The 22,037-nt window shown below is 37.4% G+C and overlaps 2 protein-coding genes and 1 pseudogene across 2 annotated transcripts; all 3 read left to right on the forward strand.

Moving 5' to 3' along the window:
* The first annotated feature begins 1,653 nt into the window (after positions 1 to 1,653).
* On the forward strand, positions 1,654 to 10,639 carry LOC149245456 (putative disease resistance protein At5g47280). Its single transcript, XM_089457765.1, has 6 exons — positions 1,654 to 4,453; positions 6,433 to 6,842; positions 7,185 to 7,540; positions 7,644 to 7,852; positions 8,660 to 9,509; positions 9,943 to 10,639. The coding sequence occupies exons 1-5, from the start codon at positions 3,751 to 3,753 to the stop codon at positions 9,496 to 9,498; spliced, it is 2,517 nt and encodes an 838-aa protein (XP_089313891.1). The 5' UTR covers positions 1,654 to 3,750; the 3' UTR covers positions 9,499 to 9,509; positions 9,943 to 10,639.
* Positions 10,640 to 16,650: 6,011 nt separating this feature from the next.
* Positions 16,651 to 20,641, forward strand: LOC149245457 (beta-phenylalanine coenzyme A ligase-like). The gene is made up of 8 exons (XM_089438534.1): positions 16,651 to 17,199; positions 17,639 to 17,828; positions 18,408 to 18,553; positions 18,638 to 18,705; positions 18,956 to 19,058; positions 19,176 to 19,555; positions 20,130 to 20,271; positions 20,486 to 20,641. The coding sequence occupies exons 1-7, from the start codon at positions 16,651 to 16,653 to the stop codon at positions 20,146 to 20,148; spliced, it is 1,455 nt and encodes a 484-aa protein (XP_089294660.1). The 3' UTR covers positions 20,149 to 20,271; positions 20,486 to 20,641.
* LOC149245458 (protein NRT1/ PTR FAMILY 8.1 pseudogene) lies at positions 20,154 to 21,422 on the forward strand (annotated as a pseudogene).
* The last annotated feature ends 615 nt before the right edge of the window (positions 21,423 to 22,037 follow it).

The raw sequence follows: 22,037 nt of genomic DNA on the forward strand, positions 1-22,037 counted from the left end.
ACGCAGAAAAGGTTACAGGTGCTGATACATCAGATGAGGACTTAGTGGTTGAAGTAATATTGGAAGATAAAACACCACAGTAAGCACCACAACATGCGTAAGATAACAGTGAGGCTCCAGTAAAGGGTGAATTAAAGAAAAATATATTGTGGGTTAAAACTTCAACATATTATCACCCTTATCACCCCGTAAGAAAACAACCAACAAGATGGCAACCAATTAGTTACAAGGACAACAACCCCTGCGTGACAGAGAGCGAGGAGCGAATATCCACCTACTACACATCAACGCAGAAGAGCTGCCATGGTCAACTTCCATCTCAAGCGAGCGAGACACCAGTGAGAGGGTTCACCTTTCTCTTGGATTGCCAGATGCACGTGCATGATACCAGTGGACTACTATTTTGAGTAGATCTTATTATTTGTGTTCTTCCCATGTCTACTCTTTTGAGTAGATCTTATTATTTGTGTTCTTCCCATGTTTCGGGGACGAAACATGTTAAGGGGGGTGGAATGTAATATAATTAGGGGCGATAATATGGGATACAAAGGGAGATACCCAAGGGAATAATGTAATAATGGGATGAGCCATAGTGATAAATAAAGTGGTTAACCCGTATCATGCAAGGGACTACAAGTAGTTAGTAATAATGTATTGGGTCCATGGTATTAGATAGATAGTTTTGAGGGAACCATGGTAATGACCTATGTTATTGCATGTATGAGGCCTATATAGAGGTTAGAGACTCTACATTGAGAAGTGTCAAGGATTATTGTATGAACAGGGATATGGCTTGTGGAGTGTTATTTTTCCTTAAGGAGTGAATGTATGGTGTTGCCCTACGTTAAAGGTTTTGATCAATAAAGTGAATCATTTGTATCTATTTGTATTTGTTATTTCTAGGGTTTATTTGCATTGTCTTATATTTTCATATCAAATACATAACAAAAATTCACAATCAACTCTCACCCACACCTTATCTCATCTGATATTTCCCATTCACCCTCAACCTATTCCTCCCCATCCCTTGATAAATTAACTTCCACCCTCAACTTATTCTACTCTATCCCATGTTAAATTAACTCCCACTCTCAACCTATCCCAATGCCATGATAACCATAATATTTCATATTCACACTCAACCTGTCTTACCCTATCCCATAATAAATTTACTCCTAACTTCAACTTATACCAATCTCATGAGCGCCGCTGGTTGCAGGACTCAAAGCAGCAGGTAACGTGATGTGTTGGAATGCATATCTTTATCTTTATAATAGTAATATGATGGATTGTCTTGCATATACTTTTATGAGTTTATGAAGTATTGGTCTGTCGTCAATATTCAATAGAATGTGCTCTACAACAACAATTACTGTATTTTCTGCCACCAGAATAATATGAAGTATTAGAATAAAGTAATATGATGGATTGTCCTGCATATACTTCTCTGAGTTTCAGAGGTATTGGTCTGTGGTCAATATTCAATAGAATGTGCTCTACAACAACAACTACCGTCTTTTCTGCCCCCAGAATAATATGAAGTATCAAAATATAGTAATATGATGGATTGTCCTGCATATACTTTTCTGAGTTTCTGAGATATTGGTCTGTGGTCAATATTCAATAGAATGTGCTCTACAACTACTGTCTTTTCTGCCACCAGAATAATATCGAGTATCAAAATAATGGTCTTTTATATGGTGATTAGGTAGGAATTTCAAATTTAAAACCCCAATCAAAGTTGAGGATTTCTACATCTCTGGTGTCCGTTTTGATCGAGAAGTTTTTTCGTAACGGACAATCTGCCCCTCAAATTACATCCACGGTAGAGAATACAGTGGAATATAATTACAATTCCGTGTATGTCGGCTAAACTGTCTGTGACCGTTCAACATCCAACGACACTTGTGGTACCACAGTATCTGCTACCGCAGGAAAGATGCCAAATCATTGTTTACCATTAATTAAGTCACGTCAAATGTGTGGCGTGTAATGCGTGTTGGTCCTTGGACCGTTCATCACTCGGATATCTGATCGTGCACGTCACTTCCTAGTGGCCATAGTTATGAACCGACAGTTTTCTGTTTTCCGAATCCCTCGCACTTGAGGGTGCCAGTCAGGGATGGAATTTGACGCTCATTTTGCATTAAAAAATAATTTGCAAAACCGTCATTATTCTTTGTTAAAACTATGAAGGCTGGTGGGAAGATGCGAAAACCTTCAAATCTGATGGACGAGTCTGTTTTGAAATTCGAACCCTGGTGCGACCTTGGGTTTTGTCTACAAAGCTGTTTTACATAGCAGGGTGGATATTGGTCCCATCAGGCTACCATATGAAAGAGATGAGAAAGCGACAGGCACTTTCATGAGGCTACCATAAGAGACAGGAACCTTCATATGGCCAGCTGGTTGATATTGGCTCTATCAGGGCACCATATGAAAGAAACAGAGGAACCTACATGATCCAAGCCGGTGGTTACCATCTTTTTCTGAATTTTTGGTACATAGGCAACTGTCCCGACTTGTGGAACATTTTAGTGCTTTGTGTGTTTTATATGAAGTCGGTCACCAAAATACTATATAAAAGGACACAGGAACCTTCTCGCGGCAAAGCTATTTTCAGGATTCAAAGCCTCTTTATTTTATAATAGTAACATGATTGGCTTGCATTGCATATGTTCTTCTGAATTATTGGTATGTGGTCGATATGTTTAACTATCATGCCTTCTAGATAAAGAGACAGTGGAACCTTCATAGGCAAACAGATTGCAGGGCTCAAAGCAGCTTTATCTTTATTGTAAGTACTGTGATTGGTGGGGAGGCTTATCCTTTCCTGAATTATTGGTCTGTAGTCAATATTCATTAGAATGTGCTCTGCAACAACATTTGTTTTAATATGAAGTCAATTATCAGAATACGCCAGATCATTGCTTACCATTGGTTAAGTCACGTCAAATGTGTCATGTCCACTGCGTGTCGGACCAGCCACCAACTCCAGTATCGTATCGTGCACGCCACTTCCCGCTTGCAATCGTTATCCACCGACAAAATTCTCGTGTATCCCGAGGCGCTAGACGGTGTACCGTCGGATGAACTTGAGGAGAGAGAGATCCAACGGCTCACCCTGAAGGGCACCAGGATCGACGGGAAGTCCTATGCATTCATGGAAGGGTCCCGGAATTTGTCTTGGAATTTTGCTTAGTACTGGGAAGTCCTATATGCATTCATGGAAGGGTCCCGGAATTTGTCTTGGAATTTTGCTTAGTACTGGGAAGTCCTATATGCATTCATGGAAGGGTCCCGGAATTTGTCTTGGAATTTTGATATAAGTACTAAGGAGCGCCAGCTTCAAAACGTTCAGTGGGTAAATTACTCTTGCAATAATTTTTTGAAGAGAGACTAGAAGTAAATTTTTCTGGTGACTTTGCGTACAATGTTCTTCCCACGGGTTCCTCACACGTTGGGTGGATCTTTTTGGAGCAAGTCAAGCTCTAGAATAGTCGCGTTACTTGCAGGCCTTACTCTGCCCTGTGTAAAGAATCTAAAAGCACCGAAAAATGAGCAAAATCTCAGGTATGAGCAATTTCTGAGCATCCTGCCAAGGTGAACGAAGCCAGTGTTGCGAAGGTGAACAAATCTTCCATCGAAAACACAGGTATTGCAGACGCAAGTATTGCAGTCTAGAACGACCAGAGCTATTCAAAGGAGAAAAAAGAAGCAGCACATTTTATTTTGGCGACATTACCTATAATGTTGTCTTTCCCACTAGCCAGTGAAGGAAACCACATCCTTCATGCGATGGATGGGTTTTTCTGCAAGAAGTCATGCAGTAGATTAGATGTGCTCCTTGCAGGCCTTATTCAAACAGTTCAGCCTCTCTGTATAGCGAATCTAAAAGCACCCAAGAATGAGCAGGATCCTAAATATGAGCAATTTCTGGGCATCCTCTTGGATGGCGTTGAATTGGTGAAGAACTGTGAGAAAACCAGCCCTTATAATATTTATCAGAATCTCAGATACGCTTCTAAAATTCACCAATTGGAGAAGGAGATCCGTGACTTTGTTCAATACCAGATGCCTCTCCAATTATGCCTTGATGTTAAGAATCTCGTAGCGGAGTTGACAAGTCTTCGCCATCTGTACGAGTCGCGGTCGGTGGATGAGAGAAGGGTGAACGAAACTATCGTGCCCAAGCTCACCAATGATCCCCTTGAGAACGCCACGATGCTTCAACAAATGGGTCCAGATATGTTTGATGGAGCTTTTGATAAAACTCCTTGTGAATATAATGGTTATGTAAAAACTGATTTTGTAGTGGGTTTGGAGAAAAATATTCGGAATTTGAAGAAGATGCTGCTCCAGACAGAGTCGTCTGTTATTGGAGTGCAAGGTATGGGGGGCGCTGGCAAAACAACTATAGCGTTGTCCCTCTGTAACGATCGAGACATTAAAGGTGATTTGGCTTTCCATTTATTCAATTATTTCTGTATCCTTAAATGTGCTCTGTTTCACGGGTAGTTTGCTGAAAGGACCAATTTCTTGTTCATCTTTTGTTTTGTTGTTTCTTTTTAATTAGAAACTACCCTCGCAATCTGGTAGCTAACCTTCTTAACCGACCTCAGATGCACCACCAGGTTTTGAAGCTTGAAGCTACATATATCTAGTTACATCTTTCGGTATTTTGCTTCTTACTTCAATTCTAAACATGCATCCTTAAGTTTTGCAGCCTAGAGGTCGATATCGTACCCAAGTTATATGCCGTAGATGGGTCTGTGTTTAGTGTCCAAGTGTGGTTCACCCATTACATTGTATATAACCAGTGCACCCTTATATTGAGACACGAGTTGATTGATCAACCCCGCTCCTAAAGAGATGATTGTCATAGTAAGACTTATTGCTTCAAATAAATCCTTCCCCTACCAACCTATGTAGGTAGTCCATGAAATTTAGCTATAATATTGCTTTCCCAATGTATTCGTAAGGCAATCATATAAATTGAACAACAAAAGGCAATAGAGTCCAAAATGAAGAATTTATGACCTTCGGATATCATTTCTTCATAAACTTTTTGACGTTTTGGCAATTCTGTTGGAAAGTGGATCGTGACCATCCCAATTACCTGTCCAATACTTTAGACAGCTTTGCGGTAGCATACCAGTGAAGGATAGTCTACCAGTGAAGTTTTAACATAAGTTTACCAAAGCCTTGTAACTAAGTTCAGACGTCCCCACCAAATGGTTATCTTACATAGTCATTGTGAACGTTTTATGAATTCCCACAATACCTACTATTTCAATTTCTCAATTTTCTTTTTCTGGAACCTTTAGTCCAGAACACTGAACCAGGAAACGATCCTCATTTTAAAATAAACCTGAACACCCAAAATATTATTTACTCTTGTTTTTTTCGTTTATGTTTATCATATTGAGATTCCGCTGAGAATAGTTACAAGACACGGTCAAGTAATACAGGTACTCCCAAACTCAAGTTGTCTCAACCAAAAAATGAGCCAAATCAAACCGGCTACAAGATGTCTCGGTCAAAAGTGTTGACACTTGCTATAACTTGGCTTTGCAACAAAGTGTTGCACGACTTGGTTAAATCTGGTCTGTAATGCCCAAACCAAAACCAAGATAAAAGAGCATATTTCTGAAGCAATACCTAATGCAAGTTTTGTGCCAAGTATTTTCCATGTTTTGGTCGAATTTTCACTCCTCGGTTTGCAGAGCCGTTCCTGGGAGTTTTGTGACTTCCATTCAGTCTTTTCTTAGGCTTCATTTGATAGGAGGTTTGGTTATCGTCTTATAGCACTATCTTTTACCTTGCGTATTGAATCTCTATTCCCATCTCTATTCTCTTCTCTTGGAAAGGCTTCACAAACATTTCTAAAAGCTGGTTTGTTACTTCGTAGCAGCCCTTTGGTTTTGTCGAAGATATAATTTATTGGCAGCTTTGAGTAGTAGCCCTTTGGTTTTGTTGAAGGTATAATTTATTGGCTGCTTTGAGTACCACTCTTCAGAGCAGTTATGTTGTAACCTTTCTGGCATTTTGTTTTTGGAAGTTACCCTTGGGGTTTTTATAACAGAAATAACTCAATTATTGCTGATGTTTCTTTCCTTTTTAACTTTTTTAAGCTACATATTATGGTGTATCTTGGACACCATTTAATGCTATTATATGCTAGCTGAGAGCCTTGGCTTTGGTGTGTCAAGAAGTTCAAAATTAAGAAAATTGGATTCTAATGGCAGCTTGGTTTTGGTTGCCATCTCCAAAGCTTGCAGCTAGTGTGAGACTCGGAACATACGGAAATTATGTTGTAGCTTTTCGGTGTTAAGGTCTTGTGCTTTTTTCTGATATAATGGTGCTAAATAACTTACACTTGTTCAGATTATGGAATATTCATATAAGCAATTGTCTCTTTATGTATGTCAGGTGCTTTCCAGAACAATGTCATTTTTATCACGGTATCACAGTCCCCAAACTTGAAGGGAATTTTAGATACTATGTGGGGGAAGATTTTTCCAAGGAAGAAACCTGAATTCCAGAATGTTGAGGATGCACAGAGACAGCTGCAGCAGGAGCTGCTGAGGCAAGCCAAGCCAACTCTGGTGATACTTGATGATGTATGGTCTAGGGCAAATTTGGAAAATTTGTTATTTGAAGGGCAAGGCTACAAAACCCTTGTGACAACTCGAGATCGATCTATCATCTCCGCAGCAGCTTCTTCTCAGCTTTATGAATTGCCATTGTTGGAAGATGGTGATGCTTTGTCCCTTTTCTGCTTTTGGGCATTTGGACAGAGATCAATTCCAAATAATGCAGATGAACATCTAGTCAAGCAGGTATGCCTCTTACAGTACTGAAATGCTTTTCATATGGAATATATCATCGCATTAAGCTTTCTATTTGCTTGAGTTTAGCTGTTGCATTTTGAATTACAATCAATTTTACTGAAGCCACTATGATTAGATTTTAGTTCCAAATTAAGGTTTCTTCCATTGTGAACAATGGATCAGTGTTTCAATAAAAGAGATTCTAGACACAGGCATAAGTCCTTTAGTAGAATACTTTGCCACATGAAGCTATGTGTTCTTCATAAGCAATAAAATAAAAAGCTTGTGAGTGAAGTTGAAACTTGTTAGGCAAGAGATTTATACTTATAGTGGTTCATGTATGTATTACAGGTGCAAGCAGAATGTAAAGGTCTGCCACTCGCTCTGAAGGTGATTGGAAGCTCCTTACACGGTGCACCTCGCCCAGCATGGGAGAGTGCCAAGAAAAAGCTTCTAAATGGACAACTAATATCAGAATATCACAAAGAAAGTCTTCTTAGATGCTTGGAGACCAGTATTGATGTTCTGGATGAGGAAGCACGAGAGTGCTTCTTGGACTTGGGGTCATTTCCAGAGGATAGGAAAATCTCGGTGGATGCTTTGTTGGACATTTGGGTTTATGTGCGAAAGCTGGATTGGCAGGATGCTTTTGTCATCTTACTAGAATTTGCTAGTAGAAATCTTTTGAATTTAACAAGCAATCTCAGGCAAGGACCTTATCTTCTGTTTGATTTTTCATTTTTTTTTTTAATCTTGTCTTCCTCTGTCTCATATTATACATTGTACTATTATGGCAATTGGACCTTGTAGGAGTCAAGCGATCAATTATGGAAGTGCTTCTGAACTGTACTTTTCTCAGCACGATGTAATGCGAGACTTGGCCCTATATTTGGCGTCCCAAGATGGTTTAGTTTGTAGGAAGAGGATGCTAATGCCTAGAAAGGAAGACAATTTGCCAGTAAAATGGGAGCTACTCAAGGACCAAGCATTTGCTGCTCAACTTGTTTCCCTTCACACAGGTGGGTGATTTCGGCAGATTTTTTGAAATGTACATACTGGACTGGGAATTGCTGCGCTTTTCTCTCGTCCTTGTGTTTCATGCTAACTAATGAATAATCAGTATATATTACATATGTCATGGAGTGGGCCTATAATCAGCAGGGTATATAGTAAATATGTCATGGACTGGGCCTATAATCAGCAGGGTATATAGTACATATGTCATGGAGTGGGCCTATAATCAGCAGGGTATATAGTACATATGTCATGGAGTGGGCCTATAGAAAGGAGAGGGCCTCCCCAAGGATTCGTATTGTTCTTTTCATTGAGAAATGGTTATTTGGAAGCATTTCCTCCGAACAGCAGTATCCAATCACCAAAATCCTCAGATTATGCTGGTTTTCCCAAAATTATATATGAGCTAGTTAGCAATGCATCCTGGATCATTTTCTTCTCTACTTTTCTCTTTAAGACAAAACGCTCTAATTTTGCCACTTAGGTAGGAGTGCATCGAAATCAACTTCAATGAATGCTGTGTATTTTTGTTGAACATATATAGTATTAAGTTGGTTCTCAGGATTTCATATATAGTATTAGGTTGTTCCCAGGATTTCCGTGGATGTCACGGGTGAATCTTATCCTACACACAACAAAGTATAGTTATCTCAAATTATAGTTATCTTATCTGGATGAACTGATCACGAACCAATTCCTAGGTTCTGGTCATTTTGATATCAAAAATATCTTAAAAAAGAAATGCAGTGATATCATATTGTGTTCAATAATTACAAATGTTCTAATGGAACTTTTCATTTGTGGTTATGTAGGTGCTATGGAAGAGGACCAGTGGTGTGAGATGAATTTTCGTCAAGCAGAGGCATTAGTCCTAGTTTTTTCTGCAAGCAATTACTTTATTCCAACATTTTTGAGTTCTATGAAAAACCTGAAAGTTCTAATAGTATTCAATTATGGCTCTAAGAGAGCCACAGTGAATGGTCTGCCAGGGTTATCTTCACTTACTCAGCTCAAGGCTATTCGCTTGGAGAGGTTGCATGTGCCCGCACTTCACGAGCATTCTAAAGTCTTGCAAAACTTGGAGAAGCTATCTTTGAGCTTATGTGAAGGGCTTGGAAGTATGTCACGGTTCAACAACATCCAGTCGAGCTTAAAGCTTCCAAGCATGCTAGATTTTAACTTGGACCACTGCTGTGATTTGGAGGAGTTGCCCCCTGGTATTTGTGATATGTCTTCAGTTGAAAATTGGACTATCACTAATTGTCACCTTCTTCGAAATTTACCTGATACCTTGGGGAAGCTCAGCTCTTTAAGAATGTTAAGGCTATCTGCATGTGTAGGCCTAAAAGAGCTTCCAGAGTCCATTGGAAAACTTGCAAAGCTGGAATATCTGGACATTTCGCTATGTGAGTGCTTAAAAGAGCTTCCCGAGGAAATGGGAAAACTAAGGAATCTTGAGGAGCTTGACATGAGAGAGTGTTCCCGGTTGAGGAAATTGCCTAGATCAGTTGGAGGGATGAAATCTCTAAAGCGTGTTATTTGTGATGAGAAGATTGCGCAGCAATGGAATCGTGTCAAGAACTCTACTTTGATGGAGCTTAGAGTTGAAGTTGCGGAAGCACACTTCAGCTTGGATTGGCTCGATGGTTGACATCCTACGTGGTAAACAGTCTTTTATTTTCATGCTAATGAATCTTGGTTTTGATGTGGCTTTGACATTGTAATATTGTTTCGTTTATATTATCCTACGATGCCGTGTGTATAGCAACATAGATGCTATACAAGAAAACTGAAGGCAACTCTCTTCAATAACTATTGATAATAACCGATTAAATTACATCGGGCAGCTAATAACAGAAATCCTGACAAAACTACTATCACAACGTTGTTATTGTGCACTACTTAGTAGTGCTATTTTTTATTTTCTCTAATGTTATATCAAATTTCCTACTTAATAATCAATGTCATAAACTGCATAAACAAACTTATTGTTTCGTAGGGAAATTTCGATAGTTATTTGAAGTTTATTTTTCTGCCAGAATGCCTTCCATATTTTTCCATCAAACCGACTAAACTGAGTTTTTTTTACTTTCAGCTTCCATCCATTTTGTGGAGAGATTATATGTACTCTCCTGCTCGAACTTCAATCTATTGAAGGGTAAGGAGGGTAATGCAATCAGAAGAGAAGAGGGATGGAAGCAGCAAAGAGGGAGCAGCAAAGACAACTGTCCAATTGTCCAAATTTACAATTGGGTTAAGGAGATATGTTTGTATGGTATGTTGTGAACTAAGTGTGCCGATGGTGAAGATGGAGGAGCAACAGAGCTTTTGATTATGCATGTGTAGGACAATCACCTGTTCAAAGTTCTAACTTGCCCCGTGCAAAGTTCCACCTATTTCTGTTTGAGGTGTGGCGTGTGTTCCTGCCATTCATGAAGGGGAGAGATTTCTGATATCCAGGATTTGTTCAAGTGTGACAGAGTGGACGAAGAGTGTGAGGGATTTCTGATGTACAGGACTTGTTTGTGTGACAGAAATATACAAGCTTTGGAGAGATACAGGTTTGGAATGGATTGGATAAGGAGTGTTCAAAGTGTAAAATCATATTTTAAATCCTTTCTTATTTTCAGTCAGCTGTCTCACGAGATGGACCTTGTACAGCCTCCTATCTTAAGAGTGGACGACTTTGTCTTTTGATCTTTGATAATTTTTAGTGGGGTCAAGGAGCTAGCCTAAAACTTGAATATATGTATATATATATCTGAATGAATGAATGAGAGATTGAATAATAAGTCTGGAATGGTGTCATTATTGTTAGAAGTTTTATAGAAAGGTTATGTTTAGTAAAATAACGCGGTTGATATTTTATGGAGTAATGCGATTGATTTTGAATTTTATATTTTAATTAAACTTTGATAGCGTGAGCATGTTAAAATCTTGTATTGAAAGTTATGAATTTAGTTGAGTGTGAACTTATGCTTGTTTAATGAGAACTGTTTACGTTATGGTGAGTATAATAAGTTCTAAATAGTGGAAAAATTTATAATAATTTAGTGTTCAAATTAATAGTTTGGCTGGTTATCACTTATTCTTATTCATAAAATTATCATTTTTATTTAAGGGAATTTATAGTACTGGTAGTGGTTTGTAAGGAGAAGGGAGAAGGTTTTGTTTTCACTACTGCAAAATGTATCAAAATGCACTTAAGTCTAGATGTTAACTTATTTTATTATGTCAAAAAAACTGAATTTTTAACCAAACAAAAGAAATTTGAATTTTCGTTTTATTGGATTTTAAATTTTATGTAAATATAAATTATCAATATTTAATGAAGTAATTTCATTTACTGAATTTTTAAATTTTATATAAATTTTATTGCACTAAAAAATTAATAATTTTTTTTAAGATAAATATGAATTATCAATAATTAATTAAGTAGTTTCATTTTCTGAATGTTTAAATTTTATTACATTAAAAAAATATTTTATTTTAATAATTATGATATATATATATATATATATATATATATATATATATATATTTATCAACGAGAATGATGCATTGCAAAAACATAAATAACATTAAAGATATTGTTACTTCTAAGTTTAAAGAAAAAATGTGGTGTGAGAAAGATTTAGTGGCTAAAAGATTTCGGCAACCTATGTTCTAGCCGTTGTAGGAGTAGCCAATGTCCCTAGTGATGAATGAGGTTGTCCCCAACGATTCTGTGGGAGCAACTCTCCGCATCCATTTGTAGGGGTAGCATGCCCTATAATTAAGCTTACCATTGTGTCATGGAGGTTACTAAAGTAACTAACGCTTGTCTTACTTGCCTGGTTTGAAGTAAGAGCTTTTCTCCGCCGGGTTGGCAGCGATAGATCACCTACCAGGTGAAAAATAGCTTAGAAGGTAAGGGCCTGAGCTACGCACGCCAAGGAAAGGGAGAACTTGACTGAGAAGAGCTATGACACCTTCTTGACCACTTTCTTAATGGGGTGGGGGGTTGCCTAGTGAGTGAAGGTTGGAAAACAATAGGTTTACATTATATAAACCCAGGTATTTTATCCCATTCAGGACAAGGGCATCTCTAATCCCTTCAAAACAAGGTATATTCCCACCAAACTCACCACCACCAATAGCAAAGGAACCTACTAAGGCATCAGAAGCAAGGGCAGGTACAATCAATACCAATTCTTTATTTGGGTAATTAAGCCCCTTGAAATGGTTCTTCAGTTGGTTATGCAGATGCACCAGTCAATGATGAACTTTCACCAGTTGTCCCAGCAGCATCAGCAGCAGTAGATACAGTAGTATATCCGGTAGCATATCGAGTGCCCATTTGAAATCCGCCAGTACCAGATCCTCCAGGTATGGATTCAGCCGACCCAGTATGGGGTGGATCTGGTCATTTTCATAATGAAAGGTGCCCTGCCTATTCGGATTATAGAGATAAGAATAACGTGAAAATAGAGGGTCAATTTGAGAGTGCAAAGGTGGCCTTGGAACAAGTTTAGTATGGGATAGCAACGATTCTCTTTTGAGAGCCAAAGTCAGGTCTTTTAGGAGCAGTTTTGGTTTAAGCACTGAGCTCACGTATTGTTTGTTGGAGTATATTCTGTTTTTCTCTGTAGTAAAGGTAGGCGATAAGCTAATATTCCCTGGATGGGAACGAATACACTCTATCTGGGTATGTTGGTGGGACGCTTCGTAAGCAAGAAACTTATTTGATTGATGATTCACTTTATTTCAGCTCTAATCATTCCACGCTTTCGTACCCATTAGTCAACAACCCGCCATTCCACCCAGTTCAATACGCGGTCTCCCCAGTCTCCTAACATTCCCCAGTACACGTCACCCAGGATCCCCAATACGTCTAATCCACTCGGCTAATCTAATACGCTAGGCTAATCCGCTAATCAAATCGGATGAGCTAATCCAAAGCTAGTATCATTCCTAGGACGTGTAATCGCACGTTGGCAAGCCGATAGTCAATTGTTGATAACCTAATATAGAACCACCCCAACATATCCACCCTACAAGCCAGCAAAAGATGTAATTCGCCAGGTGTATCTGTGCTAACTTGACCACACTCAGACGTATCGGAGTGTGCCTTCACTTGATGAATGAATGCACTTAGTGAGTCGGCATTGCTATGAACCCTAACCATATGAATAGTGAGTGACTCCGTCCCTTTACTTCACTTACTGCCTTGCCCTATGAATTTGGGTACCACCTATTACCCTATTGGGGTCCGGCCGAGCCTATTATACTCTTCTTCAATTAAGAGCCTACTGCAAGGAATGACTAGACCTACCCACCTATAGATAGAACTAGACCCGTGAGCCCTTCCATTCTCTCCTGCATATAGAGTTTATAGTACCCAAGCAAGACTGATTCCTGGACCAATACTTCACTCTCCTTCGATCTCCTTATCCTTTTTTGATGGCGGCCTGTTGGTCGAGCCCTGCCGGGGGCATGATGGCGGCCCGTTGGTCGAGCGATGGTGGCCTTTTAGTTTTTCAAGTTCCTCTATTTTGGGGCCCCTCCCCCAAAAGAGAGTTGTTCATCTCCTCACACGTTACCTCACCTTGCCGGGGGCATGATGGTGGCCCCTCGGGGATTGGGGTGGGTGGGTAAATAGTGGTCGAGCCTTAAAGCACATCGTTGGTAGAGAGTACTTTCCTCATCAATAAAGGAGTCGTTATACATCATATACGATTCAACGCTGGTTACTTCACTTAGCTGGTTACAAAACTTAGCGAGGTACAAAACTAGTTACATATGAGGAAAGACTCTGGTCTCCGGCCCCATCCTAGCACCTAGCCATAAGCTCTTGCCTGGTACCCGGTTTGAAGTTCTTGCCTCATGACTTGCCTATCGGACCAGGAAAAAGGACTACCTTATTTTCTTTCTCTCTTGCCTAAGAACGTGAGTGAGGAGCCTAACCTTAAATCCCCAAAGAGGGAAGTTCTTGCCTCATGACTTGCCTATCGGACCAGGAAAAAGGACTACCTTCTTTTCTTTCTCTCTTGCCTAAGAGCGTGAGTGAGGAGCCTAACCTTAAATCCCCAAAGAGGGTGGCTCGCTATACGCTCAACGACAGTCCCGCCCTCAGCTAACCTTACTCTGAAGGAAGGCAGAGACTGGCTTAAATAGAGTGCCTTTCTTTTCTTCCCTAGAAGATCAAAAGTATCTCTCTATTTTAACTAGCTCAAAGAAGAAAATTAATATAGCAAAGATTAGAATGAATTCTCATGAGCTCCATAGTGAAACAGGTCATTGGGCAGTTCCTAAAACGCCATGGATGGAAAGGTCGTTGGGCAGTGCCTAAAATGCCATGGATGGGCAGCTCCTAAAACGCTTGAAACAGGTCATTGGGCAGTTCCTAAAACGCCATGGATGGAAAGGTCGTTGGGCAGTGCCTAAAATGCCATGGATGGGCAGCTCCTAAAACGCCATGGATGGAAAGGTCGTTGGGCAGTTCCTAAAACGCCATGGATGGAAAGGATATAGGAACATCGAGGATGAAAACCACCACTTTCTCTTAGAGTGCCCCGCGGACAATCACATTAGATCAGTGTCAAAATCTCACAATCTTTGTTACAACACTGACCTTCCTAGCTTTTTACAATGTCAAAATTATAGTGACCTCGGGGGCTTCTCTCCAAGCTTTTTGAGCATAGGAATAAAATCTTAAATCAAAATAAATAATTTGTTTCTTTAGGTCCGATATCATCATCATCAATACTTAATTAAGTAATTTCATTTACTAAATTTTTAAATTTTATTACATTAAAAAATTAATTATTATTATTATTTTTTAAATTTATGTAAATATGAATTATCAATATTTAATTAAGTAATTTCATTTACTGAATTTTTAAATCTTATATAAATTTTATTACATTAAAAAATTAACTATTATTATTTTTTTATGTAAATATGAATGATCAATATTTAATTAAGTAATTTCATTTACTGAATTTTTAAATTTTATATAAATTTTATCTCATTAAAAAATTAATTGAAATTTTATTAAAAGCTATTTTCATAGAATGCCGAAAGAGTTATATATAAAAAATGCATGTCTTAAAAAAATATGAATTATCAATATTTAATTGAGTAATTTCATTTACAGAATTTTTAAATGTATATAAATTTTATTACATTAAACAAATTAATTCAAATTTGGAAAGTTTTGACTGAATTCTTAAATTTTATATAAATTTTATTACATTAAAAATATAATTAAAATTTATTTTCATAGAATGCAAAAAGTTATATATATTCAGAGGGGAAGGTTTTCACCACCGTAAAATGCATATTTTCTAGAAAAATATGAATTATTTCATTTACTGAATTTTTAAATTTATGTAAATTTTATTACATTAAAAAAATTAATTCAAATTTGGAAGGTTTTCACTACTAGAAAATGGATATTTCCTAAAAAGAATAAATATGAATTACCAATATTTAATTGAGTAATTTCATTTACTGAATTTTTAAATTTATATAAATTTTATTACATTAAAAAATTAATTAAAATTTGGAAGGTTTTCACTACTGTAAAATGGATCTGTTCTAAAGAAAATAAATATGAATTATCAATATTTAATTGAGTAATTTCATTTACCGAATTTTTAAATTTATAAAACTTTTGTTACATTAAAAAATTAATTAAAATTTAATTAACAATAGGTTTTCCCTACTGTAAAATGCATTTGTCCTTAAAAAAAGATGAATTATCAAATATTTAAATGAGTAATTTCATTCACTGAATTTTTAAATTTATATAAATTTTATTACATTAAAAAAATTAATTAAAATTTAATTAACAATATATTTATTAGGGGAAGGTTTTCACCACTGTAACTACTGTAAAATGCATCTATCCTAAAATAAAAATGAATTATCAATAGTTAATTGAGTAATTTCATTTACTGAATTTTTAAATTTATATAAATTTTATTACATTAAAAAATTAATTAAAATTTACTTAACAATAGGTTTTCACTACTGTAAACTGCATCTGTCCTTAAAAAATGAATTATCAATATTTAATTGAATAATTTCATCTACTGAATTTTTAAATTTATATAAATTTTATTACATTAAAAAAATTAATTAAAATTTAATTAACAATATATTTATTCATCACTACTGTAAAATGTATCTGTCTTAAAAAAAATGAATTATCAATATTTAATTGAGTAATTTCATTTACTGAATTTTTAAATTTATATAAATTTTATTACATTAAAAAAATTAATTAAAATTTAATTAACAGTAAGTTTTCCCACTGTAAAATGTATCTGTCCTTAAAAAAAATGAATTATCAATATTTAAATGAATAATTTCATTTACTGGATTTTTAAATTTATATAAATTTTATTATATTAAAAAAATAATTAAAATTTAATTAATTAGGCCGATAGGCCTTCCTCTTGAAAGAGACTTTCGTCGTCTTTTTGTCTTTGCGGTTGACACGTGTCATCCACATTCAACGACAAACAGTTTTTGTATTAAGCCTCTTTTTAATATTTTTCAGCGGGCATTCAGCGTCTCCTTGGTCTCAGCGGAGAATATTTGCAGCTGGCGCGAGTGCTATTCCGTGTGTCTCGCAAAACCTCAACTCTTTGCAGCTGGCGCAAGTGCTATTCCGTGTGTCTCGCAAAACCTCAACTCTTTGCAGCTGGCGCGAGTTCTATTGCCTATGTCTCGCAAAACCTCAACGGAAAACTGTTATGCCAACGCCTTTCTCCATTCTCCATAATGATGGCGGTCTCGAATCTTCACCCACTACATGAAGCCCGCAGAAATATCTTCCTCTGGCCGGGGCTGTATTTCTACTTTAAACCTCCTCTTGCAGTCTGACATTAGCGGCCTCCCTGCAGTGGACATCAAACAGGAAGACACTGCGACGCTTCTCTACTCGTCGGGTACAACGGGCAAAAGCAAGGGAGTCATCTCCACCCATAGAAATCTCATTGCCATGATATCTGGAGCTCTGAGCAGACGGGACGAGATGGAGGGAGGGGAGAAGATATGTTTATTCATCATCCCGCTGTTTCATGTTTTCGGATTTTTCTGTACACTTTCCTGTATTGTAGCTGGGAGTACCATTGTGGTCCTGCCCAAATTCGATTTGGCTGAAATGCTTTCGGCCATACAGAAGTATAGAGTGAAGTCCCTGCCTGCTGCTCCGCCTATTTTGGTCGCTTTAAATAAGTCTTCTATTGTTGCCAATTACGATTTGGCTTCGCTTCACACGATCGGCTGCGGTGGAGCACCAATTGGCAAAGACATCATCGACAACTTCGCTGCTCGATTTCCAACTGTTCAAATTAAACAGGTCGTATTCAGCCCTAATTCGTAAATTCCTCTTATCAATTGAGCAGGGCTGAAATTGTAACTCCCTGTTTATCACATAAGACTTTCAGTCGACCATTTCAACATCTGCCTTGTTTATAGAGTTTTTATCATCTCATGTTTCAGTCAATCTCCCATGGTTAAATGATATAAAGGTTTATTAATAGCACTTCATATATCTTGAAGAAAACCTAAGCCTCACTTATAAGGCACACCTCTGTTTATTATTTATGTTTTTCTTGTTCATAGTCCCAGCAAAACTGTCTCCCAGCTCCGAAAGACATAACAGGCTTGATTCTGTTCCAACTTTCGAATTACCCCAAATGACGAAAGATCAAAACTTACTGTATTCCATGTTTAGCGATATGAATGTCTTTCTGTTTTGAGCAGAAGGCTAATTGAAGGAAGTTATTATTATGTAGGGTTATGGATTGACAGAGTCTAACGGGACAGTATCCTCGACTATAACCGATGAAGAAAACAGACATTATGGAACAGCGGGCTTGCTTGCAGCTCATGTGCAAGCTAAAGTGGTTGACACAACTACTGGCAAAGCTATGCCTCCCAACCACAAAGGGGAGCTCTGGTTGCGGGGACCTACAATCATGAAAGGTACTCCTTAGTCGCTATGTCATTTTCCATTGGAGACTACTTTCTGCAAAAATTTAACAAATTTGCAGACCTTGCTGATTTCGAGTATGTTTTTCGATTTTTTTAGTTTTGAGAGGGTGATTTGGATAATGCCCTGATCACCTTGAAAACCTAGATCGTATGAGAAAAATCTTAAACAGTTAAGTGAGGATGATAAAAAAACCATAAGCAGCAAGTGCTGAACTCCCCATGCACAATGAGACAATGGGTGCATAGTAAACATGCTGTACCCCAAGCTAATATTCGCCTTAAAGAATCTCGAACATTTCTATTTAAGTGCACTCAGAAAGTTTGTATACCCAGAAGTGCACACCTTATGCTATTGTAAAGTTTTAAGAGCATATGTTTTGTAGCCACAACAATTATCTTTCAAACAGGAAGGGTATTCTCCAGTCAATGAATCTATGCTTCCACAAAGTGGTGCATGAAGGCACTATGATAGCTCCCAAATCACAGCTTAAATATGATGTCATAACAGTCTCTTCCGTAGATTAATTTTTCCCAAAAACAATATATGAAGGTTTCAGCTTCTCCATGCAGGATATTTTGGTAATGTTGAAGCTACTGAGTTAACTTTAGACTCGGAAGGATGGCTGAAAACTGGGGATCTATGTTACATCGGTGAGGAAGGCTTCCTTTTTGTTGTGGACAGAATAAAGGAGTTGATCAAGTACAAAGTATTTCAGGTACATAGCATTTCAAGGACCTTTTTTATAGTAAATGCAAACCCAAAATATTGATCTTCTCAGAGAAGACTTATATTTTGTCAGGTTGCTCCAGCGGAATTAGAGGAGTTGCTCCTCTCGAACCTAGATATTACTGATGCTGCTGTTATTCCGTGAGTGCCATTTACTACTTCTTGATCTGATATGCTTTCAAATGTCTATATGCAGCTAGATTTACCACTTGTTTAGCTAGCAAATATTTTTCAAGTTTTAGTTAGAATTGAACACTTGGGCTGGTAGCCCAGACGACCTTTGAAACATTAGCTGATGTCCTTTTTCGTTTTCAAATTAAGCCAAAGATTCTTGCAGACATGCTATTTATTTAAGCATGAAACTCTCTTCCTTCTGGGGTGTGTGTGGTAGGTATCCTGATCATGAAGCAGGTCAAATACCGATGGCATTTGTTGTGAAGAAGTCAAACAACAATTTCTGCGAAGAGGATGTCATAAATTTTGTTGCAAAACATGTAAATGGAGCACTTGAGTTTCTATATGTTTCCTTACTCTGTCTCAACCTAAACTTTGTTTTCTTTTGTTGAAGATGTTAATTTCCAAGAGAAAATATCTGCTATGGTTGAGTGCAGGTTTCACCATACAAGAAGATACGTCGAGTAGCATTTGTCAATTCAATTCCCAAGTCCCCCACGGGCAAAATCTTAAGAAAAGATTTGATTCATCAGGCTCTGTCCACCTCCAGAAGTGACTCCCACAGTCAAACCATTAATCTTTGTTTAGGGTTGCCACCTAATTCCACACTGTCTTTTCTGAGTAGAGAGCTTCGGGAGGGGCAGCTGCATCCACTTCTGGGAGGTGTGTCCTCGCGTGGGGTGGCTGCTAACAGTGCAGTACCAGATCCTCTGCTATCTTCCTTTGTTTATAATTTGTCGATTTCTGAGAGCAATGAGGATCAAATAAAACCAATTGTATCATCAGAGGAAAGCTCGATGAAAAAATCTCTTGATGTGTGAGTTATGGGCAGGTAACATTAAGAATGTTTTTTTTTAAATAAATTTTTAATGCTTATCTACAATTACTTAATGATTCTCAATGCTCATGTAGTTTTCTTTCCTATTGTTCCTTTGATTGCTGACCCATTGATATGTCCCAGAATGAAATATTGTATTAAGGCCAGTTTATGGTCATATATTGAGGGATCAATCATCAACGTTGTTGCATCTGAATTCTGGTAACGTTGAGCTAGCAATGTATTATCTTTGTGGTCTTAGCCAAAGTTGTTTCCCAATATTCAGTTCCCTATTTCTCTTCATAAATAATTAAATTACAAATTGGGGATGTAGTTAGTAAACACATCTTGAGCTGAAGCATAACGCTGATCCCCTTTTAGTGAAACGTTTTGCACAATGACTTAAACTATTGTGTGTGCTTGCCAAATCTGTATGCCTGGTGTAACTACGTGAAATGTATGATACGGAGTTGTCATGGTTTTTTTTATGGAACTGTTTATCCAGTAATTATAAATAAATATAATTCCTGTTCTTTCATTCTTTGCTAACATTTTATTGGTTTTTATGTTATAGGTCAACACTCGACCAATAAGAAGTATGAACTCTTCAGTGAATCTTGATGATGAGTACACTCAAGATGGGTCTGTAGATATTCATGGAAAACGTTCAGTCAAGAACAATTCGGGGAACTGGAAGGCTTGTCCATTTATTTTGGGTATATGTGATGACCTTTAAATGTCAAAATGTTCTTTTCAGCATACTAATATCTTTCTCAACGAGTAGTTAGCCCACATATTTATTGACAAACTAACCAGAAAATAACTAGTAATTACAGAACTGGTTTTGAAATTTGGGCAAGGAAACACTCTTATTTTATATTTATATACCTTCAATTGGATTATGGTCTCCATAACGGATTTATTTTACAGGGAATGAGTGCTGCGAAAGATTGGCATACTATGGATTCATTTCAAATCTGGTGAACTACTTGACAGATAAGTTCAAGCAAGACAATTCAACTGCAGCCAATAATGTCACAAATTGGTCTGGAACTTGTTACATAACTCCTTTGATTGGAGCTTTTATGGCTGATGCATACTGGGGACGTTATAAAACAATTGCTGTATTTTCTATTGTGTATTTTTTTGTAAGTTCATTGTTGTTCTATCAAGTTTTTCTGTTAATTGAGAAATGAATAGTAACATATTTAGAAGCAAATTCTCTCAACACCTTTCTGTCAATTTATCATGTTTTGACATTGTTTGCAACACATTTTGGTTGAAGAATATTTTTGTCCATTTTCAGGGAATGGCCTTGTTGACTATATCTGCATCTGTGCCTAATCTTAAGCCTCCCTGCAAAGCTTCAGACCTTAATTGCCATGCAACAACGACTCAAACTGGTGTTTTCTTTTTGGCAATTTACATTATTGCGCTAGGGACTGGTGGTATCAAGCCATGCGTATCATCGTTAGGAGCAGACCAGTTTGATGAGACAGATGATGTAGAAAAGAAAAAGAAAAGTTCTTTTTTCAACTGGTTTTATTTTTCAATTAACATTGGTGCTCTTGTTGCAGCTAGTGTTCTTGTTTGGGTCCAAGAGAATGTTGGTTGGGGGTGGGGTTTTGGAATTCCTACTGTGGCCATGGGAATAGCGGTCTGCAGCTTCTTTTCAGGTACCCGTTTATACCGACATCAAAAGCTAGGGGGCAGTCCCTTGACCCGGATAGCCCAGGTGTTAGTTGCATCATTTCGAAAATGGAACATCCCTGTTCCACGTGATAAGTCTGGTCTTTATGAAGTTCAAGATAAGGAGTCTGTCATTGAAGGAAGTCGAAAGCTTGAGCACACAGATAAATTCCTGTAAGATTACTACCAAGCTTCCTGATTTTCTTTTTCATACTTTTTTCTGAATTTTCCTATTTATAGAATCATTGAGAATGATTTGACTTCAAGCATCTGCTTAAAAATGGTTAACCTAATTAAGTGCCTTTAGTGTCTTTTAATACTAATTTACCTGCAATCAACTGACTAGGCCTACAAAGTAACCTTTGTGATTTCCAATTTCTTTCGGAAGAAGTAATTTGATAATACTCTATGTTTGATTTCTTCATATGGACGTTTCAAAACTAACTCGGTTTCATATTCAGGATTGAATAAATCACCATTAAAGAAACCTCGCAGATTAATCACAAGAATTTTCCATGGAAAGCTGATAGGTTGCCTTCTGTTGATGACGGCTCTTGTATTCAATGCAGCACGATCTTAAAAGGATTTCACAGCTTCGACATTCAAACCACTTGAGAGAAACTACTCTTCATTGCTGTCTGCTTATAATGGAAAATTGCTTAGATGAGAAAACACATATAATAATAATAATGTAATTTTAAGGTCACAGCAAAGCCAGACACTAAATTGGTGTATGAAATCCCTTGTTTGTGCGACAAGAGATCCACTTCTGCAGAGCAATTTGACTGCTAAG

This window comes from Pinus tabuliformis, chromosome 7 (assembly GCF_031772625.1).
Source record: "Pinus tabuliformis cultivar Carrire ecotype Pingquan chromosome 7, CPIR1, whole genome shotgun sequence".
NCBI lineage: Eukaryota > Viridiplantae > Streptophyta > Pinopsida > Pinales > Pinaceae > Pinus > Pinus tabuliformis.

Excerpts from the sequence above, each read along its gene's own strand:
- LOC149245457 (XM_089438534.1), top strand. The coding sequence starts at position 16,651 with ATGAAGCCCGCAGAAATATCTTCCTCTGGCCGGGGCTGTATTTCTACT. Across the intron at positions 17,829-18,407 it reads GGGACCTACAATCATGAAAG|GATATTTTGGTAATGTTGAA; the intron begins GTACTCCTTAGT and ends TTCTCCATGCAG. Across the intron at positions 19,059-19,175 it reads TAAATTTTGTTGCAAAACAT|GTTTCACCATACAAGAAGAT; the intron begins GTAAATGGAGCA and ends GGTTGAGTGCAG.
- LOC149245456 (XM_089457765.1), top strand. The coding sequence starts at position 3,751 with ATGTTGTCTTTCCCACTAGCCAGTGAAGGAAACCACATCCTTCATGCG. Across the intron at positions 7,541-7,643 it reads AATTTAACAAGCAATCTCAG|GAGTCAAGCGATCAATTATG; the intron begins GCAAGGACCTTA and ends TGGACCTTGTAG. Across the intron at positions 7,853-8,659 it reads ACTTGTTTCCCTTCACACAG|GTGCTATGGAAGAGGACCAG; the intron begins GTGGGTGATTTC and ends GTGGTTATGTAG.